The following is a 24,762-nucleotide window of genomic DNA, read 5'->3' on the forward strand; positions in this document are numbered from 1 at the left end:
CAACATACCATGCAATACAAGCAGGTTTGTTTCAAAACATTTTAATACTTAGGGTGCATATGGGAGGTGTATGAACCGTCAAATACAACCCAAATATATAGTGAGAAACTGCAACTGCATTGCAGTTGCAAATCACTTTTTGTATGCTTTCTGGGTATTTTCCCAGTCCCTGTGCAATACGCAGCATAGGGACATCCTTCATGCGTGTTCATTTCCAGTGTTTTCACGCGACAGGACTCGCATAACAAACGTGTGAGGCTTGTGGTCCGTTTCTGCACGCATAGTGCCCTCTAGGCGGAAGCCTGAACCAGAGCAAGAAGCTGCCCTACATGCTGAAATCACGCCGTGCTTCCTGAGTCTTAATAAAATACACATATGCTAGCTTGTTAGAGTTCACTTCCCGAGGTTTTTACTTAAATATCGTCGTGGGTGTCTGTGATACCTCTCTTTATGGCATTTTGTGATTATATACACTCACCTAAAGGATTATTAGGAACACCTGTTCAATTTCTCATTAATGCAATTATCTAATCAACCAATCACATGGCAGTTGCTTCAATGCATTTAGGGGTGTGGTCCTGGTCAAGACAATCTCCTGAACTCCAAACTGAATGTCAGAATGGGAAAGAAAGGTGATTTAAGCAATTTTGAGCGTAGCATGGTTGTTGGTGCCAGACGGGCTGGTCTGAGTATTTCACAATCTGCTCAGTTACTGGGATTTTCACGCACAACCATTTCTAGGGTTTACAAAGAATGGTGTGCAAAGGGAAAAACATCCAGCATGCGGCAGTCCTGTGGGCGAAAATGCCTTGTTGATGCTAGAGGTCAGTGGAGAATGGGCCGACTGATTCAAGCTGATAGAAGAGCAACTTTGACTGAAATAACCACTCGTTACAACCGAGGTATGCAGCAAAGCATTTGTGAAGCCACAACACGCACAACCTTGAGGCGGAAGGGCTACAACAGCAGAAGACCCCACCGGGTACCACTCATCTCCACTACAAATAGGAAGAAGAGGCTACAATTTGCACGAGCTCACCAAAATTGGACAGTTGAAGACTGGAAAAATGTTGCCTGGTCTGATGAGTCTTGATTTCTGTTGAGACATTCAAATGGTAGAGTCAGAACTTGGTGTAAACAGAATGAGAACATGGATCCATCATGTCTTGTTACCACTGCAGGCTGGTGGTGGTGGTGTAATGGTGTGGGGGATGTTTTCTTGGCACACTTTAGGCCCCTTAGTGCCAATTGGGCATCGTTTAAATGCCACGGCCTATCTGAGCATTGTTTCTGACCATGTCCATCCCTTTATGACCATCCTCTGATGGCTACTTCCAGCAGGATAATGCACCATGTCACAAAGCTCGAATCATTTCAAATTGGTTTCTTGAACATGACAATGAGTTCACTGTACTAAAATGGCCCCCACAGTCACCAGATCTCAACCCAATAGAGCATCTTTGGGATGTGGTGGAATGGGAGCTTCGTGCCCTGGATGTGCATCCCACAAATCTCCATCAACTGCAAGATGCTATCCTATCAATATGGGCCAACATTTCTAAAGAATGCTTTCAGCACCTTGTTGAATCAATGCCACGTAGAATTAAGGCAGTTCTGAAGGCGAAAGTGGGTCAAACACCGTATTAGTATGGTGTTCCTAATAATCCTTTAGGTGAGTGTATATACACATATATATACACACACACACTATTTTATAAACCTTTAATATTGATAATCAGACAATTAGGCCGATTTTGTCCAATATGCAAACACGAGTAATTATTATGCATTTACTATTTTTTTAATTTTAGTAACTCATTTTGGTAAACTTGCAAAAGCATTTTTTTTCCCGAACATTGAAGTTTTTCAGATTCGATGTTGAAACCTGTTACCGTTACAATCCGGAAATATAACGCAACCCTGATGAATTTGCTAGCAAAATACCGTAACGTAACCAAAAGTGACATTGTAACTAGATACAGGTGAGTGTTGCGCGATCCCCGGCACTTCCCTACATGCAGGTACATCTCAGGGTAAGTTACGTTAAGGTTGTATAGAAACAGCTGGTCGCCAGCTTCCCGGGTGATTTTCACGTGTCCGTTGACGGCTAGGACAGAAGACTACAGAACACCGGATAACGACGGATAAATAATCACATTTGACGCTGGTGTTATCCGAAACCAAGCGCGAGCTTCACCAAGTTAACAGCTCCTCGTGCACGCAGTCATTCCCCGCGTTTGCAGCCTTCTGCGCAGCTGCACGCGCTCGGGGGGTGAGGGTGTGTCGCGGCGGTAAGTGTCTCCGCAAGTGCGGCCGCAACAAAACCTATAAACTGTAAAGTTGGATTGTAAATCGGGGAAGGAGGATCACGCAGCCCACGATCAGCAAGGCTTCACCCTGTTACTCTGCCATTGTAATGAATCGCGTCTCCGGTTACGTTTAGGAGGAATCTGGGCCGGTACTGTGGTCGCACCATTGCAGGTAAACTTGAACATTTTAACGTTCTTCATTAAGTTCAAAATAGGCCATATTAACTTTACAAGTAACCATTACTTTCAGTTTACCATACAGTCGCGTTGAGAAGTTTATAATGAAAGAAAGATAGGCTATATCTATAGGAGATATCCATACTAAGGAAGGCTGTTAGGCTATAAGCTAATTAGTTAGTTTATACCATGATCCTTGGCTGGAGATGAATGGACCGTCTGGGTTCACCTACTTACTGCCCAGTCCGATCTGACTAAGTTATCCAGCTGGATTAGGGTCATAAATAGCTTGACTTCGTGCCGGTTACTGTTTTATTAGGCGCCACAGGGGGGGGAAAGTGTCGCGTAAAACACTGCGTCCAAGGTGAACGTTTTGAGGTGTTGTTCCCTTTACTTTTAGTTCTTGAGAAGTTTGTTACTGTAAGCCTTGAACGTCGTCTTGTTTTCATTTTCAGTTTCACGCCTTTAATGCCTCCAATCATAAATACAAAGCCATCGGGCCAGCAAGGGTGCACGATCTTCAGTTACAGTGGTTCCAGAACCTTCATATGAATTTCCGTATTTATTCATTCAGTTTACCCGGTTCTAACAATATGAATAAAATGTGAAATGTGCATTTACTGTTTCGGACAAAGCTTATTTTCCGCGAAATGTTCAGTGGTACTCGTGTATCTGGTTCAGTGTGATCGTTTTAATTGGTTTTGTTCTAAGTACAGCGAAATTCCTACATGTAATCAACAGATGAGGGAGACGTATTCGATTGGGGTTTACATACGGGCTATAGGGAAATGGAATACTTGATGATATGAGATATGTAATGTTTTATCCAACTGAAGTTACATTTGCAACAGTCGTGCTATAATATTGCCATATAAACAAATAAACGTAATTTTATTTTTTAGGCTCTAGGTAATTCGTGTCCAGTTCAGGCCACGGAACGTAACTACATATTTCATCTAAATGAGGGTATCTGTCCCCTTTCGTAATTTTTAGGGTGACCAAGCACGCTTACTCACTCAAGGGCTTTTTCCATTCCTCTACTTTCCAACTCTTTCTCAGCGCTGACACAAAAAGGAAGTGATTACCTCCTACTCAGCAGTATTTTGTTTTTCTCTCATCCAGCTCTCTCAGAACTCACCCTTATTTCTATGTATGTTTTACAGATAGCATGCTGTAAATGATCGAGTCTTGACATAAACTGAGTTCTGTTGATTGCAAAGCCTTCTTAGAATTTTTAGACAGGTTTGATTTATAGTTTTCATTTCTGTTGGTTTTGTAAATACTCTGTGGCGTCTTATTCTGCTCCCAGCTTTCTTGCCCACTGTTCCAGTGTCCAGGATGATCCCAGTAACGGACTTTCAGAAGCTGGCCACAGACCATAACCCCCAGTTCCGTGCTCTGAAGCCTTGGTGGGATGTGCTCACAGAATATCTGTGCGTCGCCATGCTCATGATGGGTGTTTTTGGTTGCACCGTTCAGGTATGCGTTGTGCGGAACTAAACCATACCCGGAAAGTAAGAGAGAGTGTGTGTGTGTGTGTGTGTGTGTGTGTGTTTGAGGGGTGGGGGGTGGTGGTCGTATTAGTCATGCTTTTATTTGGAGTTTGAGTCACACATTATACCTGTGATATTTGTTTTGTGTGTCAGTGGCTTTTTCCTGGTTGCAGTATAGATTACTACCTCAAAGCTGGAATACTCCCATTTTAATTATACATAAGCCTGGACAAGATGAAATCACATGGTTATCCTTAAACGTGCTAGTCTGCAGCCTTTAGAGTGCACCGAAATGATAACTAATATTCTAAATCTGGTGGACCTCTTGTCTCCTCAACATAGCTAACCCAGGACAAGATCTTCTGCCTCCCGAGCCGCCCGTCTTCTGAATCCCCTGAAGAAGTTGAATGTAGGCAGCCGGCAGAACGTTCTGAAATGAACGCCGTTTGGAAGGACACTGACGCCAAGGGTCATAACTTTACATCACGTGAAATGTTTGGCCGAAAAAATCACCTGGACATTCACCAGTATATCTTTGTTAACAATTACTGCTACGAGACAGCTGTGCACTGGTATGGTAAATATTTTCCCTACCTGGTGGTAGTCCAGACTATGCTGTTTATGATTGCCAGTAGCTTCTGGTTCAAGTTTCCCGGGACCTCTTCCAAGATTGAGCTATTTGTCACCATCCTGGGAAAGTGCTTCAATTCCCCCTGGACTACGCGGACAATCAGTGAGGTGTATGAGGAGGGGGGCGAGGAGAGCTTAGTCATGTGGAAGAGGAATATAATGTCAGAATCTGATAGAAAAGAGAGCCTGATTGATGATGGTGAGAATGTTCACCTGCTTAAACCGGCCTCTCTTAAATCCAACCAAGAGAAAATGGCTCCTCAACAAAAGTCACCTTTATCTCTCTTGGACAAGAAAGAAGGGGAGCAAGCTAAAGCTCTGTTTGAAATAGTGAAGAAGCTCCGTGCACATATAGAGGAAGCTGACTTGTTGTACCGGATGTACGTGCTTCAGACCTTCATTAAAATGTTAAAGTTTGTCGTCATCACTGTATACAGTGCCTTCCTGGTACCCAGTATTCAGATTGTGGTAAAATGCTCAGTTCCCAAAGAGGTGACTGGTTTTAACATCTACTGCTGCAACTATGTCAAAGCCCACCTTTTTTCCAAGCTGGCCTATTGCTATATCTGCTTTGTTGGGGTGTACGGCCTGTTGTGCATCTATACCCTTTACTGGCTCTTCCATCGGCCACTCAAAGAATATTCCTTTGAAAATGTACGTATGGAGACTAGCATCAGTGATATTCCTGATGTCAAAAATGACTTTGCCTTTCTGCTGCACCTCTGTGACCAGTACGACCCCTTGTACTCCAAGCGGTTCTGCATGTTCCTCTCTCAAGTCAGCGAGAGTCGGCTGCGGCAAGTCAACCTTAATCACGAGTGGACTGTGGGCAAACTTCGGAGGTGCCTCTCTGTAAATGCCAGCAAAAGGCTGGAGCTGCACTTGCTGGCTCTCCCAGGACTGCCGGATACTGTCTTTGAGGTCCCAGACGTGGAGTCCCTCAAACTGGAGCTGATGAATGACATCACCATCCCAGACAGTATCTTCCAGCTCATGTTCCTCCAGGAGCTCAGTCTGCTTCATTGCCCAGTCAAGTTGCAGCCGACGGCGCAGAACCACCTTCGAGAGCACCTCAAAGTACTGCGGCTCACTTTCAAAAGCCCAGAACAGATCCCTCCTTGGGTATATACACTTCTAGACCTGGAGGAACTGCACCTCGCAGGACCCCTGACCCAAAGCACCTCCCTCGAAGACTTGAGTAAGCTCAGAAACCTGCGGATTCTGGCCCTCCGCAGCCAGCTCTCCAAAATCCCATTGAGTGTGGGCAATATTTGGTGGCTACAGAAACTCACCATTCACAATGAGGGCAGTCCATTGCGTGCTTTCCACAGCCTCACAAAACTGACTGACCTGACCTCCCTAGAGCTGGTGGGCTGTGACCTGGAACGCATCCCCAGAACCGTCCTTGGCCTGACTAATCTACAGCAGCTGGACCTGCGGGAGAATAAGTTGATGACGATTGAAGAGATCCTCAGCCTGCAGCACTGCCGGAACCTGGTCACCCTCCGGCTGTGGCACAATGCCATCCTGTACATCCCTGAGCACATCGATAAGCTTGTCTCCCTTGAGTCACTCAATCTCAGCTGGAACAGGATTCGCAGCCTCCCAACAGGGCTTTTCTACTGCACCACACTGCGCCATCTGAACCTCTCCCATAACCAGTTGTCTTCCCTTCCCCCAGAGGTAGGCATTCTGCAGTGCCTCCAACACCTCTCCCTTGCCTCCAACTCACTGGGCTCACTTCCAGATGAGCTCTTCTCTTGCAAGCACCTGAAAAGCCTCGTCCTGGCAGACAATAGCCTGGCCTCCCTTTCTCCTCTTGTGTCCGGCCTGAGCCAGCTGGTGCACCTGGAACTCCAAGGGAATCGGCTTCAGTTCCTGCCCCGCGAAGTAGGGGCCTGCTCTCTGCTGAAGCTCAGTGGCTTGGTGGTAGAGGACAGACTCCTCGACCTGTTGCCCTCTGACATCAGGAATCGGATGAGTGACACTTAAAACAAAAACTTCCAAAAAGATTTTATATCGAAAAAGCAGGAAGACATTTTGTCTGTTGGCCCTGCAATTGTATGTATATTTATCAGGTTCTATAAACTTACCTCTTAATATTTGTGTAGGCAGCAGTTTGGGAACCTCTTTCAATGATATTTTTCTCTTTTTTTTTTTTTTACATGTGTAGAGACACAATATGCCAACAACCTGCTGTACTGAAAAACTGGCACGTTGAGTATTTGTTGTCTGACAAGGGCGTATTTTGTCAGTGAGGCCTGCATGTGAGGTGTATTTAAATAAACTATGCTGCTGTGCCCTTTTCACCTGAATTGGATTTGTTGTGAGTTTGGCGGTTTTCTGTCAAACGCAAGGCAATATCCAAAACACTTCAGGGAAACTGGTTTTTTTGGTTGAAGATTGAGTTTTTGCCATAAAGGACTGGAGAACTGAATTCTTGCTTGACCATGGAGGTTCCAAACCTCTCTACTGCAATGACCATGACAGGATAAATTACTAAGCATTTTGGCATGTGTTCAGACCATTGGATCTTGTGGATATTTTTTATATAGTCAATGAACCGTAATTGTACCAGTTTAACTAGATTGTGTCGAGCTCAAAACTTTAAAGGTTAATGATCTTGAATGTATATCGATGGCTTGGATAAATCTGCAAATAGTGCTTAACTTGACTTGAATTAGCAAGCACCCTCTTACCATCCAAACTCAAAACAGAAAAAAAGTGATGTGGAAACCATTGACACTATTAGCTGTTAAAAATGTCTCCACATTCTGTTTTTCAGGCATTGCTTTTCAGGTTTTGCCGGTCTTTGTGAGAGCATATACTGTAAGATAAAACGTTACCACTCACATGGACTTTGTAACAAGTTTGTCTCCTCCGGGCAGAGAGCAGCGAATCCTAATGTGACAGCGGCTGAGCGAACATGTGGAGCCGTGTTCTGACTGGCTTCTCTGCTGCAGGATCCTCTGCGGGGGCTGAGACATTCCGTCCCACGACATTCCTCCCCCTGAAAAACACCAAACACTAGCCTAAATTCTTGTGGAAATGACCTCTGCCCAAGGTTAGCAGTCGCTGCCCGGAGGAGAATTCCAGAAGTGGGCAGCATGATGGGGGAATTCCAGTTAGAATTCTGATTGTGTTCGGCGTGCGTGTGCCGGCATTCATTAAAAGCTACCCAGAGCACAAGCCTGCACCATACAACCCCCTCCCCTCTCTACCTCCCTCATAGATCTTTGTTTTTAGTTTTAACCTTAAGGAATGATCCAGACATCAGATCTTTTCGTATATTTTTTCTACACTATAGACATTTTTCTATATTGTAGTGGCTCCGAATCTGAATGACTCATTAAGCTACAAACCTTATTTACTATAGTGTTTTTTAATGTAAATTATAAGTTACGTAGCCAAGGGTAACCTGAAGAGCTCATGGTTGTGTATGATATTTCCCATCGATACAGCCGTTGGCTTTGGAAATGCAATTTGCTTTAGTCATCATGGTAATTGCTGAAGGAATATAATTTAACGTTTAGTGTGTTAGAATAATCCATAGTGTTTCATAGTGTTTATTTCCCAACAGTATTTATCCAGCTACACTATAAAAACTAATGTATATATTGAGGAGATACTGCTTGGAAATGAAGTGTTTGCAAAAAAATGTCCAGTTGGTTAATCTTAATGGCAATTACTGACTTGCATACAGAAATGCATAAAGTCCAGTACAATAAACTACCAGCAGCTATATGTATATACTGATGCCAACAGTTAGTATATTTACAGGGAGCTTGTAAAAAAATTTATTATATTCATCCTTTCTGTAAATCCGCAAGTCCAATTTAAAGCTTTTTTTAAAATAGTGTGTCAGTAGAAGATATGCCATATCAGTAAAAACACAAATTTAAGTATGAAGTACTCATTCCACTTTAATTAACTGGGTAAGTAGCCTTATAGAGATGATGGGGGAAGACATTAATGTGCTGTTTGTCTGGAATGCTTTCTTCATTGTGATTGTATAAGTAGAAACCCACTGAGGTCGCTCAGTTCTGCTCTCCCCACTTATCTATCACCTGCAAGTCATGAATTTACATGAATATGGTTTAAGCTGCAGAATGTATCCTCCATTCCATGATGTTACCTGTTCTGGCAACCACAGAGGTCATTCCCAGAAGAATTTTGTCTCTGCTTGTGACCAACCAGGGCCCAACTGAAAGTGGACTATTTGTAAAGGCTGTAATAAATGGTGGGTATTTCCACAATACCACATCAATGCCACATCAATACCCCTTTCCACAAAGAGAAATGCTTCTAAAAAGCAGAGAAAATTACAGGTTTGCAGTCATTCAAGTGGTCTGAGGTCATTCACAACTGCAAATTTTTATTTTGGCAAAAATAAAACCTCAGGCAAAATTCTAAGACATTTTTGTATTCCTCTCTGAGGCTGAGCTTTTGTAAGCACAACAATGGTTTAGGTAACCCCATATCTCAATGTCGCCAATGTCCTAGCGAGTCATTTACAACGCCTATACACTCCCAGAGAAATGAGCGCCATCTTCTGGGTTTAGGTTTTACATAAAACTGCAACCAAATACTTTGCACATTCTGTTCATGGTTCAAACTGACTACATTTATCTACATGTCACATCTATTAACAGTTAAAAGTTAATAAAACATTCAACACGTGTGCTTTTTCAGGAAAAAAATTGCGGTTAACACTTTACTTGGGGGGGTTACTACATTACTAATGTAGTAGTATACTCAATGCAATAAGCAGTAACTGTAAGTGTTACTTACATACCGATCACATGTTCTTTCAACATTAATGAATCATGCAGGAAGTATATTAGTTCATGATTTGCATGTACTTTAGTAACTAAGGGCATATATTTGGGTATGGACGGTAACAGCCATGTCCCTACCAGTACTGATGGGAGTATCGTGTGTCAGGGTCAGCCCCTGCTGTTGTCTCACTCTGTGTCCCTTCCCCGTTTGACCAGCAGGTGTCGCTGGTCATCCCGTCCTTCATGTTAGTCTTTGTTCTCCCCTGTTACCTGTCTGGTCATGTGGCTCAATGTGTTGAGCATGTGGTTGTCTGTGTACCCTTCTGTCCTGTGTTTGAATCCTGTCTTCTCTGTCTTTGTATTTTGCTCCCTAGTGTTTCGTTTGAGTTTCTTTAGTTCTTGTGTCTGATTTTGTAGTTAGTTTTGGTTTTGTTCCTTGTGCCCCTGCTTGTGTCTTTACCTATTTAATTCCCTAGTGTTGGTTTCTGTTTCCCTGTGTCCTTGGTTAGTTATTAGTTTCACCTGTGCCCTGTTTCCCTGGTCTTTGTTAATTAGTCTCACCTGTCCTGTGTTAGTCTCGTTACCCCTTAGTATTTTAGTTCCTGCTTCTGTTTAGTTCCTCAGTGGTTCATTGTTGTTGTTGGTTTGTATTGATTGTGTTTGATGGCTGTTATGTCAGAGAGTCCCAGTATTAGATGTGTATTTAGGTTTTGTTATTTAGTCTTTGTTAATCCCCTTTTAGTTTTTGACCCTCGTGGTCCTTTTGGTTTCATTGTGTTTGTAAAGTTTTCTGCTTTATTTAATAAACCCCTTTTTTTCTTGGGGCCGCCAGTGGGTCAACCGCCCTTTTTCAGTGTGCACTATGCCACGTTCTCGTGTCCGAGCCGTCCGGGTCCATGACAATCGTGTGTGCTTATAGGAATAAGGGGATCGGGAGTTGGACCCTAAAAATGCTGAAACCAAACCTATGCCCTTGTGCGTATTTGTCCCCCCGTAAATAGTGTTACTGAAATGTTTCCAGAGTATAATTTTTTTTGGTACTCAGCAAAATATTAACGAAATTCCTCCCTAATTGTTTATTATTAAATGGTTAGGAACTGTGACAAATAATTCGCTCGTAAATAAAAAAAATAAATAAAAAAATTACGTATTAACGAAAGCAAAGTCATTTTACCCTTGCAATCAGATCTGTAAAAACCGCCAAGGTGATAAAATATGAGAATTCAGTCAGAAACTAGCGTTAGAGATGAATACTCTGTCATGACAGGGGTGAAAGCTGAACTAGAACAGACAGTTTAAAAAGGTAAGTGAAGAAAGAAGATTCTGTGGTGTGACTCTTCCGAATTGTCTGGATATTTGTGCCCCCCCCTCCCCCTCCCCCTCCCTCCCCCCTTTGCGTCAACGCTGTAAAACTATTAGCCGACCAATCTAAGATGCACTACAGTGTTAATGTCGTAGGTTAAAAATCCTTGTTGCAACACGACCTCCTCCTTCCTGGATTGCGAAGTCCATCCTGCATTTAAATGACCCATTTCCCCGGCAGCCTCATGCACTGATGCGGGGCGTGACAGGTGAGAAAAAATCCGAAGCAAAATAAAACAGTCATTGTGCGTGGTACTGCATAAACTGTTGCGTTGCACTTAAACAAAGTCCACCATTGATTGTCTGCTACAGCTCACTTCAGCATCCAGCCGTACAATAGATCTTCTGTACAGACCAGCGACAGATTATTCTGAATGACAGCGCACAGTACATGCAAAGACGTGCCTGCTCACTTTAACTGAGAACTATGAAACTATGAAACGTCAGTTTCTAAAAACAATAGCCATAAATTAGATAAAATTCCAACCAAATTAATGGCATTTAAAAGAATTTCAGGGCACAGCAATTCCTTTAAATCAGCCAACTAACTAATGTATACCGAAAAATCCTTCTAAAATCCTCTAACTCATGGCCTCGCCAACAATAAGGAAATGCATAGGAAATAAGAAAATAATCTTACTAGATGCAGAATATTCATTTGCCAAGTGCATTGGAATCTTTACTCGTTCAGCAACACAACAGTACAACAGCAAAAATACAAATAGACGTTTATATAGACGCAATTGTACAACTAAACAACACTTCAGACTTTAGTATTCACATAAAGTCCAGGTGCAAGTGATAGTAAAATGGCTCATTTTAAAAGATGATGACGCGAATGGCTTGGGGCAAGAAACTGTTCTATCTGCAGGTAGTCAGTGTTTGGGTCCTACAAAATATCCTATCAGAGTCCAGGAGTGAGGAGAGCTCGTGGCTGGTGTGGCACGGATCCCACATCATACCTTGCCCTATTGTCACCCCAGAAAGAACGACTGTAGAGAAAACAGTGATTTGTGCTCGTTTCTTCCTTTTGTTATTCCTAACGACTGAATATCGCAACCACGCGATGTGAGTGTCCTCTTGTGGTCAAAAAGGAAAATTACACCAGTGGGTTGAGCGTTAAGAATTGGTTTTGGAAAGTCGATTATTGTTTTTTTTTTTGCTGCCAAAGTTTGACTTCATTAAAGCGCTGAATATACACTGACGACATTAATGTCCGTTTTATATAACTCCACTGTGTTTGTGTTTTTTGACTGCGGTTGTAGGTCTTCGTTTGCGTCATCAGGGTTTACCACATTGCCGAGTAAACATCCAGAACCCTAGAAAGGAAGAGGAAAAGCCACCTCTACGGAACGAAATTAAGGCAAATTATCTTTTTTTCCGTCGCGTACAGAAATATATTCCTTTTATATTTTCTTCAGATGACAGCTATGCATGACGTACTAGTACAAGTAGCGCATATATGCAAATCCTACGTTAGCATTTGGTATTGTCATTCGTCGTGCTCGCTAGATTCCCCTTTTTCCGCCTTCAAATAGTTTTGCAACTGAGGAACAGGAAGAAAGCAAACCTGCGCCCTACGCCCTAGTGTACTAGTACAATAGATTGCACAATAGACCACAAGTTAAACTTTTTAAAAAAAAATCCTATATGGAGGAAGGGAGGGACACCGAAATATTTAAAGAAATATATACAAATTTTCATATTCGCAATTCATGAAAAAAAAAACGTATAACGAGAACCTATATTGCATTTTATCTTGTCAAACCCGCTCATATCACCTTTTTGGCGGAAACTCGAAACAACTGCACAGAAACGTCAGGATTTGGCGACAAATATAAACATCATTTTGGCGGTATGCTGACTGATTTCAAATTACCGCTAACTAGGGAACCCAAGAAACGATCTTGACAACCGGCAATGTTGTAAGGACCTGTTACTGAAACCAATTAAAGAAATAATAATATTAATTAACTATAATACAAACTATTTATCTAAATAATTTAAATACACAGAACAGGACACTGCAGGATAGCAAGGATAATCAATCATAGTATATTTTGATCAAATATTTTATCCAATCTTAAGAATATTTAAAAAGGTGTATACACTGGGATTCTTTACATTTTGAAATGATATTCTATAACTTTTAAAATTATCTACATTAAACGTTATATACAATGATTCGCAAACCTTACAATAAATAGACGTAAATTCTGTAAAGATTATGTACAATCGATAAACAAGTGGGAAAATATGTTCAGTGCAAAACTTGAACGAATTCCAGTATATGGCTTTAGAATACACTACACATTTAAAATCGTTGCAGAAAGTATCAGACCTGAGCTAATAAAACAATGTTAATGACAACATACATTAGTGTGAAATGGGATAGAAGTTCAATACATTAATCTTTTTCATTTGGTAAGCTGATAAATAGGCGTTTCATTTACAAATGCGTACTGCAAACTGAATTGCCGAGACAAGATGTCTCATATTTCATAACGATATTACATTCAGCATTAGCGGTGGTGTGATTTGTGCAAAAATGTTTTCTTCTACACTCATATTCGGCACATGTCTAACTACAAATGTGAAAATGTCAACAAAACCCATGTATATGATAAATGCATTAGTATTTTATCTAGGGATTCGGCTGTATTAAAAATCTCAATAAGAAGGCTATTGGCTATGGCTAGACCGAACAGCCAGGGCAGACTCCATATGACGCTCCAGCAACTTCACCACACCGGTGGAGCACGTGGCCCGCGCCAAGTCTAGCGCGCGGTGCCCTGTCGTGTCGCAGTGGCTCAGGTTAGACCGCGGGGCCAGGAATTCCACCACGTCGTCGTGGCCCTCGCGCACGGCCACGTGAATGGGCAGTGCCCCGGAAGAGTCGGCCACGTTGACAGACGCACCGAACTCCACCAGCACGCGGAGCGTGTCCACGAAGCCGCTTCGGGCCGCGTCGTGAGCCGGTGTCACCCCATGGCGGTCCTGGACATTGGCATTTGCTCCGTGTTCAAGCAGAAGGCAGGCGATACTCGTGTTGCCCATCATCATTACCTAGAAGAGAAGGATAACGTTCCATTTGGAGTGATGCTATATTTGGCTTGATTAAACCGATGCGTTTATGTATTTTACTGTGCAGATGTCTTAGGCAGTCAAAGAAAATGTTTATGGCTATTTATCTTGGTAGTACATGTATATTTGCTCAGAAAAAAAGCAATTTAACATCACAACATATGCAAATTAACGGTAACAATAAAAATGAACAAAAATCTCGTCTGTTCTCCAAAAAGTTATTGATATCTTGTTGGATGACTAAAACTCTGTTTCGGTTCCCAAACCTCTCTTTAGGGGCACCTCAGCCATTTTATGTATTCGTTAAATTTCGTAACTAGCTCAATTAATCTAATCTAATCTAATGTAATACTTTTAATTTAGTGGGCCCACACTATTGGCGGAAGTCCTCCTTGCTGATTTACAGGGCGGGATTTTAAACACACCTCGATTCAAATTCATCCCAGACAAATCATTGTGGAAACAGGGGCTTCGTTGTAACGACCCGCGAGTCACGAAAAGGCGAAATTGGTCGAAACATTGTAGAATGTGCAAATTTGGTAAACTTTAACGAAGCATTTAAGAGTCTGACATTTGCGATTGCAATTTTAAATCTATATTAATCACGACCGCTTTACGGTTTCGTAGCAACACATTGCTACTGGAGCAAGTTAATCTGATACTTCTGAAACTGAAGAAACCGTCAGCTTTGTCCGATAAAGCGTAACACTGTAACAAAATAGCTGAACTTCTGAAAAGGAATGGAGATTTTCAGCTGAAAAGAATCAAGTCATTTCAACTACAGCCTGCATATGCAGGCCTATACAAACACAGGATGGAAATGGTTTAGATTACAGCCTAAACTGCACTGCCTCACTTAAAAATGCACTCGCGCTCTCAAAGTAGTTGGTACAAAACTTGAGGGCGGTATTGTATCAGTTATAGAAGGAAGTGGTTTTCCTCCACAGTTGTAAATGATTTGCCTTGGTCTTTACCTGTAGGGCGGTCTTGTCAAACTCATTGACAGTGTCTGGATGTATGCGATGTTCCTCCAGCAATCTCCGTACTTCGGACAGGTGTCCCCTCGCGGCGGCCGCAGTCAGATCATTGCCGGCATTTTGTTCACTTAGAACCATCGTCGGGAACTTTTCTACCCTTTCTATAAAATATATATTTTTCGATTTATTCAAATTCGCAGCAAATATACGGTATTTTATCATTTCTTCAAAATAATACAACGAAGTAGCTGGTAACTGTAAGCAAAGACATCTGTTTAAATCAGATCTGCTTAGAAGTAACAGTTTATTATTTTTTACGTATAGTCAGCTGTATTAAATAATCAAGCGGAGAAATCAACTAGCTATAGCTAACTAACTGGCTAACGTCATTCGCGACCTACCTAGTACTGTGTCCGCTTCACTGGGCGTTCACCTGTTACTTGCCTTCCTCTGTGTTCTACTCTTTTTACACTCAAAATAAAATTTTCAAACAAATCACCACAAAATATCTTGTTTTTAAAAACCAAGGCGAGTACTTTAATTTGCGCGCTGACATCCAAAGTAGTATTTCATCCAGTAGTCTTTCTAAAAACACGGTCGTAACCTCTCCCCCAATCATCGCCCGTCGCGAGTAACCAAAGACACCATATATGGTAAAAAGGGTGAGGTTATATCCCGTTGCTACAGTATCACCGTGGTAACTCGATCTTTAGCCAATAAAAATCATGAAGTTGAAGGCGGGCTCTTCGAGGACGTACTCGAGAAATTCAGAGAAATTCATTCATGGTCGGTGAAGTTTACTAAAGATAAGTACATTTTATAGTAATAAGACAAGTTTACATTACCACTCACGGTGTAATTTCACAATACCACACGGCTAAAATACAACGGACTAAAGATATTTATCTTATTGTATGAATTAGGCTAACAAAATGGTTGCATTCTTGGAGTTCCTCTGATATTAGTTGCTTCCCAGAAATGTGAAATTGTGGTTTATGCTTGGGTACAACTTCCTTTAATATACACATTAATGCAGAGGCGTAATACCAGAATACAGTTTTGTGTGAGAGACTGTCATGGTTGGTTCTACCGCGCTCCCAACCAGTAGCTACCCTAACATAATTTAAGATTTTGCACTTCCGAAACCAATGTTAGTGAGAAACCACGCAATCCACATCCGTGAAGCATGCCTTAAGACTTAATGCTTATAGTTTTCCGCACTAAAGTCAGTTTTTTTCACCATGCACCTGAATTTCCGAAAGATTTGAATCAACATCAATAAAAACACGGACACCCAAGAGATTTAAGCGCATTTCTCAGGGTTTTGAAACATTTTTTATTAATACCCACATAATTTAATATCTCCACACAAAAAATCCAAATCAGGAAAACAATATCATTAAAATACCTCTTTGGTGATTCATATTTATTTAATTTTTATTTACATATTTTAAATTCAAATATAGATATTTGGAGAGAAAATCAAAATGTCAACTCTTCCCTTCTGTGAAATTCTCGGTCATTTAGCATGTAAGATGGTGTTCAGGATAGAGGATTACTATTGTCTTTCAAACATCAGATGGACAAGTGAGTGGTTCACTGGTCTAGGTTCGCAACTGATAATCTAAATAAAATAAGAAAGCAGATGAAGAGAATTAGAAGTCTACCAAAGTAAGGTTTTACATAATCGCATGCATTTGCTTTTCTTATACATTGTACTCATATCACAGGGTCTGCCCCTAGGTTACATGACACTGAGCATTTTTCTGTTGACATCTATGCAAACACATGCAAAGCAAAGTTCCACCATACCTCCACTCTGAGTGATATATCTGACCCAAGGCAGAGCCTGATAGCCGCTCTTCTCAATGATCTTCATGTACCGCACCTGAGAATAAGTCATGATTAATTCCCCCTGCTTCATAATTTGAAATATGTTTTTTTCTCTCAAATAATATATCTTGTTAACTAGGCTTTTTAAGACAGTATTTCCATTAAAGGTATTGAAGCTTTAGGTGCACATTCCCAGAAAAGTAAAAATTTGTACCTCTGCTTGTCACTGGGGATGTACCCTCAGGCGTCTGTCAATTGTACCCTTAGCTGTAGGTAATTGTACCTTTTAAGGTACAGAAATAGACCCTGAGGAACATTTCTGTACAACTGATGGTACATTAATGCTGTTTGTACCTCTGGGATGTTCCTCTGAGTCCATTTCTGTACCTTAAAAGGTACAAATACATGGGTACAGCCCCAGTGACAAGCAAAGGTACAAACTTTAACCCTTTTTTTGAGAGTGCAGAAGTTAGTAATGACATACTGAATAGTGTGTTTATTTTAGATTTATGAGACAGGGGTGGGGCAATTAGTATGTTGTCCTGTCCATTAAAATGAAAATAGTTTGAAAAATAGGTACCATTTACAATTAATACTCAAGTAACAGTATGCTACTAACATTTAAAAAAGACCTTTATGCATAACCTTCCCAACCAGCCAGCTGTAACACTATACATACCTGTATTCCAGACACAGTGAAATAGGGTATTTCAAAATTGACAGTGATTGGTGGCCTGCCCTCCGCTTCATCATTTTCCACACTGGGGAGCCCAAAGTGGGCTCTCATCAGAAACTCCTTCCCCCCCTAGAAAGCAGCAGACAGGTGCATGTGTTCATTTGTTTCACCATCTGATATTTGTCTCATCTGCAGATCCAAACCGCGTTTAGGTTTAGGTCCGTGCACTGAGATTTCAACTGTAAAACTCGTCAAATGTTGAAAAATGTTGAAAACATTTATAGTGAAAAATTCAGAGAGCAGATGGAGATGAAATCTGACACACATTCAGTGACCAATAAAAGACACAATAGATCATCCTAAACAAAAAACTCCCCACTTATATTCTGCCCTGAGGACTTACTGGGAATGACTTAATGGTCCACACAACCAGGTTCTTCTCGGGGACATATTTGGCATGGCCAGTAGTCGTTTTAAACTTGGGTGAGTCAGCATCGCTTGGAACAGGTACTTTGACTTCCACATTATTAGCCACTGATTGTTTTTTGAAATGCCCTTTAGCCTTCCAGCAAGAAGAAAAAAACAATTATCTTCTTCCCAAGTAGAGCTCAATACATAAAACGATTCAACAAAAGCATTCATTTACTTTACAGCGAATGTATCAATCAAGATGACCGCAGAACTCCCCTACCTTGACCATGATCTCCACCCGACTGTGAGAGAACCTTTCGATAACCGACTCGATCCAGATCAGCGGCTTCACCTGGAGGAAATGTGCAGCACAGCCGTGGGTCAGCTCGATGGCTCCAAGTTACAGGGGTCTGTCGGTCACAAGGAAGCGCGGAGGGGCTGCACGTTCAGAGAACAGGAGGAGTTGCCTCACCTGAGTGTTGATGCGGTAGGACATCAGCTCAGACTCCCCATCCGGCGGGATGAAGGAGATGGTGCGGTCGCTATCGAACCGGGAGAGTCGCACACACTGGTGGAACTTCACGTCCTCCATTGCCACCGATTTCCCTTTGTCCCCTGAACAGATACGAAGCCGGAGGCAGTGAGAATTCATGGTATGAACCACTGGAAAACAGCTACAGTATACAGGAGGGAGTAGGGGTCAGGGAGACGTGAAGAATCTAGAGCAGTGTTCCGCAACCTTTCCTCACCCTCGGAACACCTAAGCCCTTCCCAGAATTCCACAGCATGCCACAAGCAAAATATACAAAAAATATAGATTATTACAAAGAAATGACTAAGTGCTTCATAGAAATTACATTTATTTATTGTTTTTTTATTTGATAAATTTTACATCACAGCTAAAAACATTTATTAACTTATAACTTATATTAACTAATATTTACTTTGAACTATAATTAATACCTGCGCTTGTTTTAACAAACATAATAGTTTTATATTCGGCTCGATATTCGACAGAGCAACTCGAGGATCTTGTTTAAGGTCCTTCAAGTCTGACTGCTTATCATTTTACATTAAGACTAGAGTTGAAAAGATACATTGTAGAAAATGGAAGCAATAGCCTTGTCGGAAACTCAAGGATAGTTTTTAACACAAAGGAACATTCCCGTAAGAAAAAAAAAAAACAATTTAATAGTCTCTGCAGTAATGCAACCAATAATAGCTGTGATCACTGGCCGAATGATGCTAAGCCCCACCCTACCTCACCTCACGTGCATGGCAGTGAAGTGATTATGTACACACTTACGCTAATGTCACACGTATGCAGTACTGAATATATAAACCTTGTGCTTTTTCCCCTTTTGGAGACAACGTGCTGTGGCACGCTTAGCACTGCCTTGTGACGCACCGGTTGCAGAGCACTGATCTAGAGGACAGCAGAGGAACTGGCACGGTGATGCTTACGACCAGTGAGAGCAAAGAGAGCACGGTCATTGAGGCCCAGCCGCAGCTCGGGCATCCCCGAGAGCATCGTCTTCAGCTTGATGCTGCCCACGATGTCGCTGCTCATTACATTTCCGTTGGCGTTCACCTGATTGGAGCGCAGAGACATCATCAGTCACATGTGCACATGGTGTCAGTGTGAAATCTGCATATCAAATAACTCCAATTTTAAATGTGTCATTGTATCATAGGACATAACTGTACATTCAAACGAACGGACAAATTGTTTCATCACTGTCTTGTCTGTATACACAATTCTTTTAAGCACAAATAATACAAATATTTATTATTTATTGGTTGAATTCACAGCACCATGACACCACAGTATCAAAATACTGCCAGAATAAGTCACTCACCAACACATTGATAGACTCGATGACATCAATGAAGACCTCGTTCTTTTTGTACTTGATTCCCTCAGATCTCCAGGACACGGCATTGGTGACAGTGGTGGGAACCTTGGTCTTGGCCACCTCCAGTTTGGTGCCCTCCTGAGTAATATACCTAAAAACCAGAGACTTTTTAATGACCCTTTTTCACAAGCCTGAAGGATCATCTTACAGGAATGTGCAAACCATGCGATTAAGCCTGTGTGCTGGGATCAGCTGCCATTTCCAGCACGGTATTTCTCTCCATGGGTTTGTAAGTATGTGTGTCATATAAGCATGCAATCAGGCACAATTGTGCGGCTTACTCTTGTAGGATCTTGCTATCTGTCGTCTGAGGAAATCCGAAGTCCATGAGCTCATCCAGCAGCTCATACACGACCACAAAATTGTCCTGAATGCTCTCTTCCTCCAGCTCTTTGAAGTACTCTGTGAAAACCTAATGCAAGCAAACACACAACAACCTAATTTTACTATTTACTATTTTGCTACTTTATTTTATTCTATTCTATTTTTTTTTACAGTTAAGTGCTATTTTAGTGTGCAAACTTGAAGGGACACGGAGTCCAAGAAACTTAATTACAGGAAATGATGTTCCACTGTTATCTGTATATGAAAATACACTTTAAGTTGAACAACACTGACAGATTCATGGATTCAGACAGTTTCAGGATATTTTTCTGTTTCACTATTAATCTGGCAGTTGTCAAGACATTTCAAAAGCTGACACACCAAATCAGAGAACTACTATAAAATCTATAAAAGACTGACCAAGTCTAATCAGTAACAGCAGTATTCATCCATAAAAACCCGCGGCAGCATGGTCTGGACTGCAGAATATCTAGTGCACTCCAAGATACATTAAGGGCACCTCCATTAAACAGAAAAATGCTCAAGCTTCATCACAAAAAGATAATAAGCACACTGCTTTTCTATGGAAATCATTTGTTCTAAATCCTAGAATCTAACACGTTTTAATGACTCCTATGGCTTTTATCACTACCGGCTTAAAGAAACAAAATGTGATATCAACTCACCTCAACTAGTTTGTACAGGAAAGTATAGACTAAGGCTGCATTGGAGTTCTTATTGGTGATGACCACCACTATGTCGTAAAGTCAAGGTCTCATACTCAAGGCATGAGAATATAATACAACTATTATTGTATGTCCATAACTAGCAGCAGTCTGGAAGATAAGCAATAACATAAGGGCTAAGGAACAAGACCGGCAAGTTATGGGTCTGTTCCTTAGAGGGGAATAATTGTTGTACGCCCGTCCAAAGAACTTTGAGTTCTTCACATATCAAGCTGACTCTTCAACTGTGGGAAAACAGTAAGGTTAGTAGGGGATCTGATATTTTGTCCATAAATAAAGACACTAAGTATTCCAGTATTAGTTTATTGCTTGTAATCTGCCAGAAGCATGTGGTGAATCACCAAACGCTACCATGGGAAGGATACAGTACAGGTTGCTGTGCTTGATCCATAGAAAGTTAACAGTGCCATGCACTATAACAGGGCTGAGTAGCCCCTCCTCTTCCTGTTGCATGAGGAGGGGCAAGAAGTGGTCTATCTCCGCCATGTCCACCTCTCCCTTGTAGTTCCGACATATCAGCACCTAAAACACAAGCAATATGTATTCAACACTGTTTATCCCGATATACTTGGGGTTACACTGCATGGGAGTTTTCTAAATAAATGGAAATGGAAGCTTTATTCAGAAAGAAGCTGAGAAACTCTGAAGGAAGGACTTCATTTTACAGTAAAACAGGTCATCTATGTACTATTTTGAAAGAGAAGGCTCAGACTGTGGCTAATCCAGAGATATAAAAACTATCCATCCATCCATCTTCAAAACTGCTTATTCTGTACAACAGTGTTCCCCAACGAGGTTCTCAGTCAGTCCATGTTTTTGCTCCCTCCCGGCTCCCAGTAGCAAAAACATGGACTGTCTGGCAGACCCTGAGGAAGCAGGGACACACTGTTGTACAGGGTCATGGCGAGTATGAAGTATGAGTATTCCAGGAACACAAGGCAACATGTATCCCAATATAGGACATACCCAATAAACTGCACAACCACATACTAACAACAACTTCTCCTAACCTTCTGTGTTTTTGGACTGTAGGAATAATCTGGAATATTCAGTACCACTCTATCTAAACCATCAGATCGAACAGTGAGCATCAGAAATGTTGGTGTCATTTTAGCTCTTGTTAACAGCAACAACATTTTAAGTCAATTTCACTAATTTCATTGGTCACTGTCTGAAATTAAAATGGTAAAGCCCTTTTTAGGCTCTATGGTAACTCCATCCCTGCGGTTTAATAAGAATGGATAAAATCAACAGAAATTTTACATAGATATATCAAAAATGTTAAAATATTTCTTATTGCAAATCTTAAATGTTGACACAATTTGTGTATCATGGAAGTATTTAATTTAAAGCCTAAAAAGCAAAGAAAACTAGGTTACACATTCGTCACTGCTCGTCCATGCGATTAATACCGGAAGAGACGAATGACAGCGACAGAACAAATGTTTTTTTGCATGCTTTAGGGCTCAAACATTCATACATGCAAGATCTGCTGCTTTACTAAAAGTATTACTACAAGTCAATAACTTTTATGTTGCCTGTATATACTCTTAAAAACTTTTGTAGGGCAATTCGTCACGCCAAGTTATTAATTATGCTTCGTGCTACCATAAGTGACTTTTATCTCACCTTTCCTTTCAAATCCAGAATGAAGACAGCCGAGGCAGACATGGTGGACGTGGATTAAAACCGGTTTATCCTTACGCGCACACTTCTACCATTTAAAGACTGTCCAGCTAACACCTAGAGCTGAGCTCCCATCGGGCAGAATGAGGCCGAACGGGGTGATCATGGATCCCGGGTTTCCTCTTTCCGGAGATGCAGGCTGCGCGCTGACGTCATCAGGCTCCAGGTGAATCATTGACTCACCTGCGGTATAAAAGAGGGAGCGCGGCGGCCGTCGGCCGTCGGCTTGCGGCGTTGAAATCAGCGACGTGAAGGGCTGCGGGCTGCAAAGATATTGTTAATTTCCTTTCAAAAACACTTTTTACACTCGAGTTTTCGTTCAACTAAATTAAATAATTTTCTAGAAAACTTGCTCCTACAAATGATACCTTTAATTCGACTCTCTCTTTTGGGGAAGGGGTGACAAAGCAAAAAGAAGTATAGTATGCTACTTTAATAATATATTTTTGGTCTACTCAAGGATAAAAACCAACTTAAAATGATCAAAATCAAAATGAAGACGAATGTAACTGGTGGAAGTTTTTTTTTACCCTCGTATTAAAGTACCTTATTTTTTTCACCGCGTAGGCCTATACCTCGACCTCGAATTTGGTTTAACCCGAGTGAAATACAGCTCTCTTGTGTTGCTCGCAAAACACGTTGTTCAATAAGCAGCCGATTCATCTCACAAATTAAAACAGCCCAGTGGTCAATATTTTGCATTTAGCATATAAATACATTTTCAGATGGTTGGAAAAATTAGCTGAGTCATTTTATCCACAGGTGCTTGTTAACAGGCCGAGGTAGCGAACCTTGACAGAAACTCCTGATGAAACAACTTCTGTCGGCTGAAAATGGGATTTTTAATCAGCTGGTCTGTTTGACACCAGTCGAACTGCTGATACGGGATTTATAATTTATAATAGTTGACCCTCTTAAATAATTGTGGTGCTAACTAGAGCCAGTCCATTTTACTGGAATTGATACTGGAAAATAACACAAAATGTATTTGCAGTTAATAAAATGAATACTATTTTTTTTAAGGATGTTTCGGGTTTTTTTTATGAATATCCTCTGCACGCATTAGATCGATAATGTCCACTTGGTGGTGCTGTTTTCTTGCTGATCAGTGTAACTGATTGACTTTTATCGTTAGCATGGTAGGCCGCACTTGTGTACACCCTACAAAGAAAGAGAACCTGATACCATACGAGCCTGTGAACTGTGCCGTGTTATACCGTTCCTGTTTAGAAAAGTCAGTGTCATGTGATCCACTGAGATTATGTGATGACTTTGCAATATCATTTTAGTGATATTGGGGACTAGGTTTAAACAAAAGTACTAAAGATTAATGAACAAATATTATGGAAGCATAAGTTTCAGTAATAATCAGGGTTGCAGTGATCTGAAGTCTAGCCAAAGAGCATCACATCGGGTTCACGCTTGCCTAAGTGACTCCGAGTCATCATGCAAGTTTTGTATTAATTTCCAGATGTACGTCTTTTAGACTATAAAGAAACCCACAAGTAAATTCTGTGCACACATTTTGAGACGTGTGACAGTATACATACAGCTGACTGGCTGAATTGATGCCTTACTGAGCCTAGAGCAATAACAGATCAGCTGATCAAAAATTAGAGCATCTGTTTTTGCATTAATATTTCCATTTCCAAAACAGATGGATAGGTGGGTACCTTTACATCTAAAATATCTGTTGATGTATGAAAATTTTAAATATGCAAAATGCAGGAAAATAGGCTATATATAGCCAAAATATATGCTTATCTTTCAAATAGCCTATGATCTGGAGTTTGTTTATAATAAGATGCCCTTCTGTATGGTCAGGAAAAGCATTTTTGGCTCCATTGTCAAAGTTCCTTCTAATTTATTGGGGTAATTATGATACCTGTGGTACAGCAGTGTAATATATAATCTTTGTGAACTTCCTCTTGAAACACTGAGCTGGACATGGTCGATAATAAGATGCCACCTGTTCATGAAAACAAGTTTTGGGTCTGTTCTGATGTAGAAGTAATATAAGCCTGTATTTGGGAGGCTTTATAATTACAGGAAAGTGTTTCTGCTCCATTCTCTCTATATACAATAGGCAGTTCATTTTTAATCCAGTAGTCATTTCTCCTGAATTTCTGTGAATTTGGTGCAAGATGTTGGAGCATCGATAGAGATTTTAAACTAGCTGCAACAGCGTAGATGAGAGTTTTGTGTGGGGGGACACAAATGAATAATTTAAGTATAAAGGTCTATTTATGAGGGGGGGGGGGGCTGAAATATTGGGGAGGTCGGTACACGTTCTCCCTGTTCCCTACATACTGATTGGCTGAGATGTGATTTGAAGATGTGTTGTGATGCTTAAAGAAAGA

The 24,762-nt window shown here is 41.1% G+C and overlaps 3 protein-coding genes and 1 long non-coding RNA gene across 13 annotated transcripts; 2 read left to right on the plus strand and 2 right to left on the minus strand.

The window, feature by feature from the left end:
- The first annotated feature begins 1,808 nt into the window (after positions 1-1,808).
- LOC111833587 (volume-regulated anion channel subunit LRRC8E) lies at positions 1,809-7,461 on the plus strand. Of its 9 annotated transcripts, XM_023792030.2 has the most exons (5): positions 2,043-2,291; positions 2,444-2,481; positions 3,389-3,452; positions 3,796-3,965; positions 4,322-7,461. In XM_023792030.2, exons 4-5 carry the CDS (start codon positions 3,825-3,827, stop codon positions 6,599-6,601), a joined length of 2,421 nt encoding a protein of 806 aa, XP_023647798.2. In that variant the 5' UTR covers positions 2,043-2,291; positions 2,444-2,481; positions 3,389-3,452; positions 3,796-3,824; the 3' UTR covers positions 6,602-7,461. The 9 variants fall into 9 exon arrangements, with proteins under 9 accessions (XP_023647797.2, XP_023647794.2, XP_023647798.2 ...); XM_072712067.1 differs by having other exon boundaries at positions 2,043-2,481; XM_023792024.2 differs by lacking the exon at positions 3,389-3,452.
- Positions 7,462-12,781: 5,320 nt separating this feature from the next.
- Positions 12,782-15,429, minus strand: cdkn2d (cyclin-dependent kinase inhibitor 2D (p19, inhibits CDK4)). The gene is made up of 3 exons (XM_023792069.2): positions 15,212-15,429; positions 14,808-14,971; positions 12,782-13,815 (listed from the first exon to the last, which is right to left on the minus strand). Exons 2-3 carry the CDS (start codon positions 14,946-14,948, stop codon positions 13,432-13,434), a joined length of 525 nt encoding a protein of 174 aa, XP_023647837.1. The 5' UTR covers positions 14,949-14,971; positions 15,212-15,429; the 3' UTR covers positions 12,782-13,431.
- A 92-nt stretch (positions 15,430-15,521) lies between these two features.
- LOC111833606 (uncharacterized) lies at positions 15,522-23,422 on the plus strand. Of its 2 annotated transcripts, XR_011991697.1 has the most exons (4): positions 15,522-15,596; positions 17,973-18,383; positions 19,098-22,568; positions 23,165-23,422. It is a non-coding gene; the product is annotated as an uncharacterized lncRNA (long non-coding RNA). The 2 variants fall into 2 exon arrangements; XR_002835800.2 differs by having other exon boundaries at positions 17,973-22,568.
- On the minus strand, positions 16,113-22,482 carry ap1m2 (adaptor related protein complex 1 subunit mu 2). Its single transcript, XM_023792068.2, has 12 exons — positions 22,346-22,482; positions 21,082-21,238; positions 20,657-20,724; positions 19,928-20,058; positions 19,590-19,737; positions 19,195-19,321; positions 18,203-18,345; positions 18,011-18,082; positions 17,723-17,881; positions 17,323-17,448; positions 16,623-16,698; positions 16,113-16,434 (listed from the first exon to the last, which is right to left on the minus strand). The coding sequence occupies exons 1-12, from the start codon at positions 22,385-22,387 to the stop codon at positions 16,415-16,417; spliced, it is 1,269 nt and encodes a 422-aa protein (XP_023647836.1). The 5' UTR covers positions 22,388-22,482; the 3' UTR covers positions 16,113-16,414.
- Positions 23,423-24,762: the final 1,340 nt, after the last annotated feature.

The sequence above is a fragment of the Paramormyrops kingsleyae genome, chromosome 5, assembly GCF_048594095.1.
Source record: "Paramormyrops kingsleyae isolate MSU_618 chromosome 5, PKINGS_0.4, whole genome shotgun sequence".
In the NCBI taxonomy this organism is placed as follows: domain Eukaryota; kingdom Metazoa; phylum Chordata; class Actinopteri; order Osteoglossiformes; family Mormyridae; genus Paramormyrops; species Paramormyrops kingsleyae.

Excerpts from the sequence above, each read along its gene's own strand:
- LOC111833587 (XM_023792029.2), top strand. The coding sequence starts at position 3,825 with ATGATCCCAGTAACGGACTTTCAGAAGCTGGCCACAGACCATAACCCC. Across the intron at positions 3,966-4,321 it reads TTTTTGGTTGCACCGTTCAG|CTAACCCAGGACAAGATCTT; the intron begins GTATGCGTTGTG and ends TCCTCAACATAG.
- cdkn2d (XM_023792069.2), bottom strand. The coding sequence starts at position 14,948 with ATGGTTCTAAGTGAACAAAATGCCGGCAATGATCTGACTGCGGCCGCC. Across the intron at positions 13,816-14,807 it reads TTGACAAGACCGCCCTACAG|GTAATGATGATGGGCAACAC; the intron begins GTAAAGACCAAG and ends CTTCTCTTCTAG.
- ap1m2 (XM_023792068.2), bottom strand. The coding sequence starts at position 22,387 with ATGTCTGCCTCGGCTGTCTTCATTCTGGATTTGAAAGGAAAG. Across the intron at positions 18,083-18,202 it reads CCTACCGCATCAACACTCAG|GTGAAGCCGCTGATCTGGAT; the intron begins GTGAGGCAACTC and ends CATTTCCTCCAG. Across the intron at positions 17,882-18,010 it reads GGGTGGAGATCATGGTCAAG|GCTAAAGGGCATTTCAAAAA; the intron begins GTAGGGGAGTTC and ends TCTTGCTGGAAG.